Source organism: Nestor notabilis, unplaced genomic scaffold, assembly GCF_000696875.1.
Source record: "Nestor notabilis isolate BGI_N333 unplaced genomic scaffold, ASM69687v1 scaffold8020, whole genome shotgun sequence".
In the NCBI taxonomy this organism is placed as follows: Eukaryota; Metazoa; Chordata; class Aves; order Psittaciformes; family Psittacidae; genus Nestor; species Nestor notabilis.
The window spans coordinates 1-12309 of NW_009912393.1; the positions used below are offsets into that span (position 1 = coordinate 1).

A 12309-nucleotide genomic window follows, 5' to 3' on the forward strand; every position below is an offset into this window, starting at 1 on the left:
ACTGCCAGGAGGTGAGTGGTGCTCCCGGTTGTCCTGGGGCTGCAGGGCTGTGTCGAAGCGGTCTTTGGGCTCGCAGTGACCATGGTGCTGGTAGTGATGGGGTTTATGAACTTTTTAGAGGTTTATTCGGCTGCAGGGAATAGACTGAGCCCTAAAGCGCGAGCCCGAAGTTGTGGTCTTTCTGGTTGTGAAAGTCGCTGCTGGAATTGCAGCGCAGAGGAAGTTTCCTTGGTCAAAGGATTTCTTTAGCCCTTATTTAGACAAAGGCAGGCTCATTTGGGGGAGGGGGGAAGCAAATGGTTTTCCTCAGGCTTTTGCTGTGTTCCCAGGCTGTTTTCACTCTTTTTTCTCTAGAAAAGCCTTAACTTGTCTTTATTTCCATTAAAGCAAGTGTTTGCTTTGCTCTCACATGCCGGGAGAAAGCCCAGCTCAGAATAATGGCCAAAGCTGTTAAAGAGAGAAGTCTTTTGAGCAGACTTCGAGTCCGCTGTGAATGTGTGTCTTACATACATGGGTTTTCTTCCTTCTCACATATTAAGGGTCAACACAGAATACAACGAGTTGAAAAGCTGCTGTTGGTAGCAAGGACGTTCCCAGCAGCCTGGGTTTTGTGTTCACTGGGCGGGTTGTGTTTCTGTTTCAGAATTCAGTGGATACAGCAAAACCTCTGTTGAGGAAAGCCATCCAGATCTCCCAGCAGACCCCGTACTGGCACTGCAGATTGCTTTTTCAGCTTGCAGTAAGTGATTTAGACTCATGGAGCTGTTACTGTAGCACTGGGACTGGGGGAAAAGGGCTAGAAAACAGCCCTGTTCTCCTTAAAAAGAGCTTGGATGCACCCAGCACCTCCGTGTTGTTAAAGGAGAGACAGAAGAAGTTCGTAATACTGACACATTAGTGGGCTCCAGGTTGGATCCAGCTCCACTTTTTGCTTGCTGAAGGCATATGGGGGGAGAAAGCAGCAAGGATCACCCCGTGCTAAAACACAGGGATTTGGAGGCAGAGCAAAGTCAAATCCACCTTATGGCTTGCAGGAAGGACAAATGTTCCCTTAAAACCTGCTGGAATTGGAGTTTGCCAGCCTGGAGTGTGTGTTTGATTATGTTCAAGGTAATTAGTGTGCAGGGATGGGACGGGATGGGGAGAGCAGCCGGTGCAGAGGTCTCTGTAACGCGCTCTGAGCGTGGCCTCAGCTGCACAGGTTGGACCGTCTTCCCTTGGAGAAGCAAACTGGTGCCTGTTGGGATTTGGGGGGGTGACGCTTCTTCCAGGCCTCAGCTGTGTAACTGCTCTTCAAAGTGCTGCTTTTCCCGAGAGCTGCAGTGCAGTGGGTGGGAAGCACATCCCGAGTGAACTGAGCAGCAGGAGGAGCAGATGACTCCTGAAGAACAACCCCTGCTTTTCCAGGTTGTGCCTCTTCTCTGCTCCTGAGGAGCCTCGAGGCGTTTAACAGAGCACTTGAGGGAGTTGACTGCGCTTTGCAGGTCTCTGCAGTGGAGGGTGGGTTAGGAACCAATTTGATCTTTGAAGACTGTCTTCATAGTCACCTGGACTTGTCTTTTCCCCCTTCCCGAGGAGCTTAACAAAGCAGACCAAGTCTGAAAAGGAATTGCCAAGCTCCTCGGTGTACGTTAGGAACAGTGAATCCTGGAGAGCCTCCTTTTCCTATTAAAGGACAAATGTTTGCTTTGCCCGAGCGCTCAGAGGAAGCTCAGGTGTTTTTTCTCAGTACCTTCCTCCAAAAGGGTCCTTCCTTGAGGCTTCACATTCTCTGCTGTATTCTGGGTGCTGTTTCCTCTCTGGCTTTTGCTTGACTGCAGAGGCCTTGGTGCCTCTTGTACAGCTCTGTGGCTCCTAGCTGAGTTTGGAGCAGGTGGAGAAGTTGGCAGGCAGGAGGGGTGGGAGGTGCTGTGGCATCAGCCTCAGCCTTTCTCTGCTCTTCTTCCTGCTGGAAAACACCCTCTGTTGTTCCAGTTGTTCCAGTGTAACAGTCCACAGTTGTGCTGGAGCTGTTTGGGTCTGACCTGCACGTGATTGTAATGAATTACAACAGCTTTGTGTGGTACAAAATGGGGCTGAGGTGTTTTCTTTGGCCTGGGGTAATGGTTGGACTTGATGATCTTAAAGGTCTTTTCCAACCTGGTTGATTCCACAATTCTATGTTACAGCCTTTTCTTTTTGGAGAATAGCAGGTGTTCCTGGAGAATGCCTCGAAAATCAGATCATACATTCAAGAAGTACCAGTTTAGTGCCTGTCACGTGTAAAGCACAGGAGGAACTGCACTTGTAGCCATTGCTCATCAGGTTCCCAAAGAACGTGCTGGTCTCTTACAGCCTTTCTTCATTTCAGCAACTACACACACTTGAAAAAGACTTAGTATCTGCGTGTGACCTCCTCGGCGTTGGAGCAGAGTACGCCCGGGTGGTGGGCTCAGAATACACCAGGTGAGCTCCGGGCGTGTTTTGCCTTTCCCACAGGAAAGATTTTTCTTGCTGCTGTTTATTTTTGTTTGGAGATACTCAGGTTTTATTTAGAGATGTGATTACAGGGAGGTGGGATCATGGCTGTGATTGAAGGCTTCCGTCTTGCTTTTAAACCTGTTTTCTGGGGCAGGTTCCTCAATGCTCTTTTGTCTGCTTTTGAGGGGGAGAATGGCAGATTTATGGGGGTTTCCTCAGGGTTTCTCTGGACAGTTGTGGTTTGAGTAACTTGTTTCTATTGATTTTGATGTTCTGTTTCATTTCAGAGCACTGTTCCTGCTAAGCAAGGGCATGGTAAGTTGGATGGACTGTTTACTTATTTAACTAGTCTAATGCACAGAGACCATTTGTTTTAAGGTATTTGCATGCTTATCTCTGCTTTAGCTATTCTGGTTTGTTCACGTGAGCAAGCCCAGTATTAAACTACATCTGGGATAAGCCTGAAGCCTGCAGGATTCTTGGGAGGTTCTTGTGAATAGCTTTGTCTTTTATTTGCTTTTCTCCTTCACGATGACAACGAAATTTTCTGCAAGGAGAAAGAACAACTGCAAATGGTCACTGGAGCCCTTGTAATTCAGGGTGAAGGGATCTGGCCACATGAAAAGGCTGGTGCTGTTGCAATAAGAGGGCTTTGAGTCTGGCTTTGTCTCCAGGAGATGGATGTACCCGGGGCTCTGTTGTGGTTCTTCAGGTGTTTAATGCATTTAGCACAAAAAGAATGATTTCTTCTTTCCTGTTCAATTACAGCTCCTTCTAATGGAACGGAAGCTGCAGGAGGTGCACCCTCTCCTTACCCTTTGTGGGCAGATAGTTGAAAACTGGCAAGGAAACCCCATCCAGAAAGAGTCATTACGGGTCTTCTTCCTAGTGCTGCAGGTCACACATTACCTGGACGCTGGGCAGGTGCGTGGGAGTTGTGCCCGTGTGAAACTGGGGAGCAGACACTGCCCCGGGAGGAACCGAGCTGGTCTGGGGGGATGAAATGAGGAAAGCAGTGGTGTTCTTCCTGGAGGAAAGCTTTACTGTGGTCCACTTAGAACCACGGTGGCTGCTCTCACTTCCATGGGATGTTGGTGGCGGTAACAGGCTTCGTGTCTGAGTTTGAAAGACATTTCGAGTGGCTGTGGGTTGTTGGGCGAATATGAAGGGCTGATTTGGGTGACTTGGTCTAGGGTGAGGCGTCCCTCCCCATGGCAGGAGGTTGGAACTAGATGATCTGAAGGTTCTTTCCAACCCAAACCATCCTGTGATTCTATGATTTGTTATTAATCCTGGAGTAGGTGCTGGTGTGACTTATGCATGGTCTCATTTCCTGAATTTGGGGGTTACTTATTGCCTGGCAAGTTTTCCCAAGCAAGGAAGCATTGAAACCTGAGGGCTGCAGCAGCTCCATGGGATGTGCCTCCTGTCGTGCAGGTGAAGAGCGTGAAGCCGTGCCTGAAGCAGCTGCAGCAGTGCATCCAGACCATCTCCACCCTGCACGACGACGAGATCCTGCCCAGCAACCCCGCTGACCTCTTTCACTGGCTGCCCAAGGAGCACATGTGTGTGCTGGTCTACTTGGTGAGAGCTCTTTCCTTACTTAACGTGTATTGGCATTACTGAGGGGCTGGTTTGGGACTGCTCGGAGCCAGTGTAACATCCAGACCATGTGCTGCTGCTGTATGTTCCACTGGCAGTTTGATTCTGCCACAGTATCTGGGAGGCTGTTGCTGTCAGTGATTGAAGAGACTGTGCAAGAAGCCTGGAGACTGGAATGTAACTTTCTTCAAATCCAGATCAAATACTGGCTTGGAGGAGGTGGAGCTGTGCTGGCTCAGTTTTGCCACCACAGTGACAATCTTGACTTCAGATCCCTGTAACTAGTCCCGCTGTGTCTTGAATGTGGTTATAATCTGAAATGTGTCACAAGTGAGTTTATAAAGCTGGTGGCTGAGGAGTTGTGGGAACTTCCCAGACCTTTCCTCTCTGCAGAGATCATTCCTTGTAACTTCTCCTGTGTTTTCTGGCAGGTGACAGTGATGCATTCCATGCAAGCAGGGTACCTGGAGAAGGCTCAGAAGTACACAGACAAAGCACTCATGCAGCTAGAGAAGCTAAAAAGTAAGGATAAGGGTTATAATTATGCAAGATTCCATTCCTTGTTGCTAATTTAAGTTAAAACAAGACCACAGCAACCTTATGTAGCTCTCTGGGACAGCTCTGTCAGTCTGTATCTGCTGCATTAAAGAACTTCCCTCTGGTTTATAACTGGATGGTTACTTTGGGTACAGAAGTCAAGTTTTTGGGGCGGGTTATTGTAACTCAGTAAACTGGGCTGTAGGCGTGGGGCAAGATGTTAATATTGTCTTAACTTCACTTATGGAGTTCCTTTTGTTCCCTTTCCAGTGCTGGACTGCAGTCCTATCCTGTCGTCATTCCAAGTGATCTTGTTGGAACACATTATCATGTGTCGGCTTGTCACGGGACACAAAGCCACAGCGTTGCAGGAGGTAAAGGGGGTGTCAGCGTTGCCCTGGTTGTGGATGGAAGCTGTGATTGCTTGTAAAACATGGGAATTTCAGTGTTGAGGAGGAAACCTGGGCTCAGATGAGGATTCCAGCAGTGTTAAACTGACAGGTACTTTCAGGCGTAACGATGCTCTGCTACTGCGACCCCGAGGCCATGGAATCAGCCTCCTCTTAAATAGCTCCTTTAAGAACACTTTGGAGTTGCTCATGGAGTCAACACTGATGGGTGCCTCCAGCTTCCTGATCGTACTTTGCAGTCTGCCTCTGGTATCTTTTCCCTTATCTCTTTGTGTTCCTGCTCTTTCGGAGTATTTCTCAGTTTCGAAGGTTCCCTGCCTTTCTGCCCTTTCCTCCTCTCACATAGTGTGGGGGGAAGGAAGAGTGTTCTTAATGCAAGAAAGAACTGTGCTGCTTTTCTGGGATTTTAAAATCCTGGTTTTCCATCCCTTACTTTGAGGACACGCTGCTGGATCCGTGTCAGCTGCCTCAGGGGTGCACTTGTGGAGTGGGGGGAGATTCAGCTGCTGAAAGAATAGTCATTGCTTCTGGCTTCTGAAGCTCCTCACAAGCTCCTACCCTGTGAAAGGTCCTTATTCCACCTTTTCTGTTGTGTTCCAACTCCCATTCCCAGCGTGGCAGCAGAGATCTGTGACTGGCTTTGCCGGTGGAGCCCCCATATGGTGGAGCTGCTGCAGAGCAAAGAATCCAAACCTGGTTTGAGCGTGTGCCTGGGCCCAGGACCATGACCTGAGTCTTGAACTGATCCCTAACACATCCTGTGACACGTGTGACACAAGCAGATGGATTTGGGGCATAAAATGAGATGAAGAAAGTATCTTAAATACTTCTTTTTCTGCTACCAGATTTCCCAAGTGTGCCAGCTCTGCCAGCAGTCTCCCAGGCTGTTCTCCAACCACGCTGCCCAGCTGCACACCCTCTTAGTAAGTGTCTGTGATTAGTGGTAAACTCTTCACTCTTTGGAAGACCCTTCCCAAGACTCCTCACCAGGAGCTAAGGAGCCCGTGGTGCTGCAGACACTGAGATCTCCTGCTCAGCAGTGGGGCTGCGTTGGCCAGTCCTGCTCTGGGGATTCACACCTGAGTTGTTGAAGCCTATCAAAGGCTTAAATCCCTTCTTAAACGAAGTGATGCGTAGCGTGATAGTAAGCATACAAGGTGACTACACGAGGGTTATACTGTGCACATGTTGTGGGAACTGTTTGAGTGTTATGGGAGACGGGGGGTTTCTTGGCTAAATGAGGGGGCTTTACAGGAGCACACCGGTTTGAAGGAATTTGTGTCCTTTTTCCCAGATCCATCCAAAACTAAGACTCGTTGGTTGCCTTTATTCCTGTTAATCCCTGGGGTTGCTGTGGCTTTGTGGGGGCCTTTCCTCTTTGTGTTCTTGTGTTACCTTAGAAACACCGTGTCTTCTGCAGGGGCTCTACTGCATCTCTGTGAACTGCATGGACAACGCAGAAGCACAGTTTACTACAGCACTGAGGGTAAGATGCTCTTCCCAAACTATTTCCTTAGGGATGCTGCAATTGTGGGGGTCACTGAACAGTTGAGGCTGGAAGGGAAACCTGGAGACTGTATCAGTTGCATTAGTTTGGGGTTTTTTCTGTGTTGATAGCCAGTTCAGGTCAGGAGATGGCAAAATATCAGCCACCAAACCTGTGCTTTATATGGGTGAGTAAATCCTGGGCGAGATGCTGAAGGCTTTGACTGTGCTGTTGGTATCTTGTTTGTTTTAGCTCACTACACATCAAGAGCTGTGGGCATTTATTGTGACCAACTTAGCCAGTGTGTACATCAGGGAAGGCAACCGGCACCAAGAGGTGAGCTGCTTTGTGACTCTTGTTTGAAACACCAGCACCTCCTCGGAGGGAGCTGCTGCCCCGCTGGGATGAGCCTTTCTCTCTGAGCACGCTGCAGAGCAGCGCCTTGTCCCGCCAGGCAGCTCCTGCTCCAGGGACTCCCCTTGACTCACCCGGCCTCTTCTCTTCAGCTTCCAGCTGTGCAGGGGGTTTATGAGGTGACACAAACCCCGGCGGGGCTGGGCAAACCCCCGGGGCAGGAAGGTGCACGTGTGTGCCTGGAGCCGCAGGAACCCCGCGCTCCAGCTGCCGCAGCCCTCGCGGGGCCTTCCCAGACACACACTTGGAGGTTTCTTGTGAAGAGGCCGTGAACGATGCTTTGATTCTTCAGCAAACACACAGTACCCCTCAGAGAGCAAGGCTGAGAATGAAGCACTCTGAGTTTCTTAGTTGATTTCTGGTTTTAATTCCAGAGCAAACCCGATGGAGCATTCGTGGGGCTCTGGAGCAGCTCAGCTTTGACAGCTGCAAGTTCCCTGAGGAAATGTTGGCATTGTCCAGAGAGTTTTGTGAAGTCAGGGAAAGCCCGTTTTGTATAAAACCTGATTTTAGGGTCAAAATGGGTGTGAAAATTCTTAATGTTGGTATGTCTGTGCTATGATCAGAGCAGTGCAAGTGAACCTCGAGTGTGTTTGTGGTATCTCAGCCTTGCTACATGAGGAATGCTGATTATCTTTTTGTTCTCCTTCCCCACTTTGCAGCTTTACAGCTTATTGGAAAGGATAAATCCAGACCATAATTTTCCTGTGAGGTGAGAATTCCAGAAGCTCTTTCTATGCTGCTGTTGTGTTGGTGATGGTGATACTGGATTTATAATGGGCTGTTGGAAAAGAAAACAAAATCATGAACTTCTTTTGAAGGCAGAAGCTCTGCCCGTGTGTTAAATGCAATGTTTTATTTGGAGGTTGGATTATTGGGCAATTCCAAGGAATGTGGTGTGTGCTGCATTGGTCCCCGTGCAGCACCTGCGTTCCAACACCTTGCTTTGTCCGTAGCTCTCACTGTCTTCGAGCAGCAGCTTTCTACATCCGAGGTCTCTTCTCCTTCTTCCAAGGAAGATACAACGAGGCAAAGTGAGTATAAAAGGGTGGAGAGAGCAAAATGGAGACATGAAATGAAGCTGGTTAAGATCAAAGTAAAAACCCTGAGGCCTCCCTTGCAAACCTGTAGCTCTTTCTCCCTGGGGATTTGGGCACCTTCTGTTTTACCTGGGAGGAAGCACCAGGGAGCTGCTGGGTTTAGATCTCTCCAGTGCTCCCTCTGGAGCAGCACAGAGCAAAGCTTTCCAAAGGAGGACTGTTACCACTCAGTTGTGCTAAATGAAAGGTGAGGTTTGGGAGTGAAGCCCTTTGTTTAAGGTCACCTGCAGCACACGGTTAGTCCTGACTGCTAATATTTACCAGTTGGATTCATTTGGTTCTTAATAAAGCAGCTCAGAGACTGGAGGCGAAGGGGAGGGTTTGAAGCACCCTTTTTGCTCTGCTTTAAGGCGATTCTTGCGAGAAACATTGAAAATGTCAAACGCAGAAGACTTGAACCGACTGACAGCGTGTTCCCTCGTGCTCCTGGGCCACATATTCTATGTGCTGGGGAATCACAGGGTAAGTCTCTGCTATTGCCATGTAAATGTTCCACTTGTCACTTGCCAGTAGGACCTGTTGCGAAGTGGGTGTTGTTTTGAGGGTGTGTGTTTAGTGGTGTCCCTCCAGCAGCTGGCAGCTTGTTGAGGTACATGGTTCCAGAGCTGGAAGCTGTGTGGTTAATAACACTTTCACAGGGTTAAAGGTGTTTGAAGTCTATTCTACAGGTGTGTGTTTCTGTAATGCCTGAAATCACTTCAAGAAAGATGCTGAATAAAGGACAAACACCATGGTTCAGCTGGATTGCTTGGAAAGGAATTGTTGGGAACAGGCTCCTTAATTCCTCCCCGTAGAATGCATGAAGTGTTTCCCTTATCTTGCACAATTCCTAGGCCAGAGCAGAATTCCAGACAGCTTTAGATACAGTGTGTTTGGGTTATTGCCCCATTCAGCACTTCTCCTTGGTAGTTAGAACATGGCAGAGGTTGAAGTAGACACATTTTGTCACAAATGTAACATCTCGAGGTGAGGTCTATTTGCAGGAGGGGCCACAAATCTTTCCTATCCATTGAATTTTGCTATCTGCTCTTCCCTAGGAAAGCAACAACATGGTGGTGCCAGCCATGCAGCTTGCCAGCAAGATCCCAGACATGTCCGTGCAGCTCTGGTCCTCAGCTCTGCTGAGAGGTAAGTTGGGAGAAGGCTTGAACTCCAAAAGAGCAGCAAAGAGGCTGGGGCTGGGGGGTTGTGGTGCTGCCAGCACCGAGTGAGTGCTGCTGCAGCCCTGCTCTGTGCCTCTGGCAATGCTGTCAATAGCAGGGTGGATTTGGGGGGCTGGAGGACCCCTAAGTGAGAAGGCTCCAGCGTCCCCATGCTGGCAGCAGTTGGGTTTCTCCTGCTGTCACTGGATGGCAGTTTGTGATGCTAAGACCTGAACGGGTGCCCCTTGGGAAAGGGCTCCATTGGTGCTGGTGCTGCTCTGCTTTTCTTTGCACTTCCAAGTGGAATAAACCTTTCACTTAGGCTTTGCCTCTGTTTATGAGCTTGATTCAACAGCAGAGACTACTACAACGGTTGGACTTGATGATCTTAAAGGTCTTCTCCAACCTAAACAATTCCATGGTGCTGTACCTCATACGTAAGGATTGTTTCCTGTGGTCCAGGCTTGGCCCCAGGATGCTTTGTTCAAATATTGACCAGTGCCTTAGCAGACTGTCAGCATTAATGCTGCAAGGGATTTGCTCTCAGTAGAAAATACAGCAGCAACTCTACCCTTTACCCCACAGCTTCAGTGTGTATTGAATTGCCACGTTCCCCCTGCGCTGTGCTGAGCACTATGGGCCAGGCTTATTTGCTGCTTTGCTCTTGCCTTTGCTCCAAAACTGCAATTGAAAGAACTTTTCTTCCTCATGTCCAAGTGTAGTTCTCCTACAAAATGTGCCAAGAGTCCAGTTTGAACCTGCTCTGGCTGAAACCTCACCCCACGGACCTCTGGTTGTATCTAGTAGCCTGGGAGCAACAAGAGGCAGTTTCTGCTTTGGTATTTCCAAAGATCTTCCTCTCTAGAACTACCTTCTCTTGAAGAAAAGGTGCCTAATGAGGAGTAAAAGGACACAACCACACTTCCAGCCATAGGAAGAGCAGTAGCTCAGCCCTTGCCATGCTGTGCTGCTCATCTGTGATACCTAAAACATGCCTGCTCCTTTGTAGGTTCCCAGTCTGAAACCTGATTGAGCTGATCCCTGTGAGTAAAGCTCCCAGAGAACAAGACACGAGGAGCAGCTTTCTGTGTGTGCAAAGCAGGAGGGGGCTGTGGTTCCCAAGAATTTGCATGGAAAAGAAGTGGAGCTGCAGAGGGAAGCCTGCGAGTCTGTCCCGTCCCCACTAGATGGGGCTGGGAGCTAAAAAGCCAAATGCAAACTGCTCTCGGGTTTTTATTGGGGTGAGGAGTTTGCTGCCTCCTTTTAGAGCTCCTCAAATGAAATAGTTAATAGTTGGAAGCTAAAATAGCATCAAAAAAGGGGAGGCTCCGGGTTCCCCTGCTTCTCGTGGAGGTGTTCACTTGGTCTGACTTCAGGATGCGATTCAGTCATCAACTAGAGGGAAGAGTCTCCCGAGAGCAGAGGTCAGTTGGAAGTGGGTGTTTCGAGGTGAGCACACGCTGCTCCTGTCTTCCAGACCTGAACAAGGCCTGTGGAAACGCCATGGATGCCCACGAGGCAGCACAGATGCACCAGAACTTCTCCCAGCAGCTCCTGCAGGACCACATTGAAGCGTGCAGCCTTCCCGAGCACAACCTCATCACGGTAAGCCAGCTTCCTCCGGCAGCTGGAGCAGTTTGGAGGCAGAACAACCCCCTTTGCTTGCTTTTCCCGGCCCTTTCCCCTGCGGAGCACGCTTCTGAGCTGCCAAAATTCAACCTACTCCCTAGTAGCTCAACAGGAGTGAGAACAGAAAGAGGAAGCGTGGCTCACGTAGGGCATTGTTATAAAGGTATTTAGTGGGTAGGGTCTTTGTCTCTTAGAAGTGTTTCCTTGACAGACCAGAACCTACAGGTATGTTTTTTAATGACTTTTGGAGCAGGTGGCCACTTCATTTTGGTGACAGCTCTTGCTTCTGGAGACACTTCGTGTGCTCTCAGGTTTAGTGTTTAGGTGATCCAGGCTGCCTGTGCTGGGGAATGCTTTGTTGTGTGCTGCTAAATGTACATTTCCTACTGCTACTTCAGCATTCCAAGTTGGGGGTTGGGCTTTTTTGACTTCCCTCTAAACGTGGATTTCCAGTTAACGCCATGAGATGTCTGCAAAGCCATTGCCTTAAGGATTCTTTGCATTTCAACTCTTGACTTCCTTCCTGACAGAAACATTGGTAACACTGGTTTTAAAACAGAGAATGGTTTCCTAAGCTGCAGCTGGGCAATGGCATAAGGCTGTGGACTGAAATCATGTCCAGTTATGAGAGATGGGAGGAAGTTGGTGTCTTCTTCCCAACGTTCCCTTTGGGGAGAAGAAAGGGGAGAAAGGCCAATAGGAAGGTGCTGCATGTTGGCTTTGCCTGCAAAGGGATCCTGAGACATGTAGGAATGAGGGTGCTGCTTATTGGTGTGAGTCATCTCTACCTGTAAAAGCAGGAAATGCTTTCACTCCGTCACCTCTGGCCTTGGATTCAGCATGGGAGGTTTGGAATGACGGGCATGTGGAGTGGCTTCCAAAGAACCACTTTGGGATGGGAGCTCTAGAAACAAAGTCAAACCTGATCATCAACTTCTCCTGATGAAGTCTCATTACCTGGAGGCGGCGGCTGGCTCTGGCCTGGCCTGGGCCCTCCCAGGCAGCAGCTCTAGGACTCTCATGCTCTTTGTTGTCTTGCAGTGGACAGATGGACCACCTCCTGTACAGTTCCAGGCCCAGAATGGACCCACCACCAGCCTGGCCAGTCTCCTGTGAAACACAGTAACTGAAACCAGGACAATGTGTTTAAAAAAGCAAAGAAAAAGCCACCAAGAAATGCCAAAAAAAAAAAACAAAAAGAAAAAAAAGAGCAAAAATTGATGCAGAATCTTTTCTTCAAAGAAAAGGCAGCGAATTCCTCTTCTAGTGAGGGCCTTGTAGGAACCAGATTGCATAAAGACAACGTACATTTCATAGACTTGCAGAGTGAGAAGGGCATTTTAAGCTGCTTTTACATAATGTGTGTGAATATACAGCTAGTGTGTATATACCTACTGGTTTTAATCTGCTTTCCTCTTACTGAGAAATAAGATTTAGTCCCAAGGACACTTGTTCCTTAAGTTCTTAGATATCTTAACTTTTAAAAGCTGTCACAGGAAATGAAGAGGACTCAGTTTTAATACCACTCG

The 12309-nt window shown here is 48.7% G+C and overlaps 1 protein-coding gene across 1 annotated transcript; it reads left to right on the forward strand.

Moving 5' to 3' along the window:
* Positions 1-643: 643 nt before the first annotated feature.
* Positions 644-11943, forward strand: MAU2 (MAU2 sister chromatid cohesion factor; the record flags this gene model as incomplete). Its single annotated transcript, XM_010019298.1, has 16 exons — positions 644-739; positions 2351-2445; positions 2748-2775; positions 3229-3384; positions 3898-4044; positions 4494-4584; positions 4870-4973; positions 5855-5932; positions 6430-6495; positions 6748-6831; positions 7572-7621; positions 7866-7943; positions 8360-8471; positions 9047-9137; positions 10629-10756; positions 11822-11943. Coding segments are annotated over 16 exons (1479 nt in total), but the record flags the coding sequence as incomplete, so codon positions are not given.
* Positions 11944-12309: the final 366 nt, after the last annotated feature.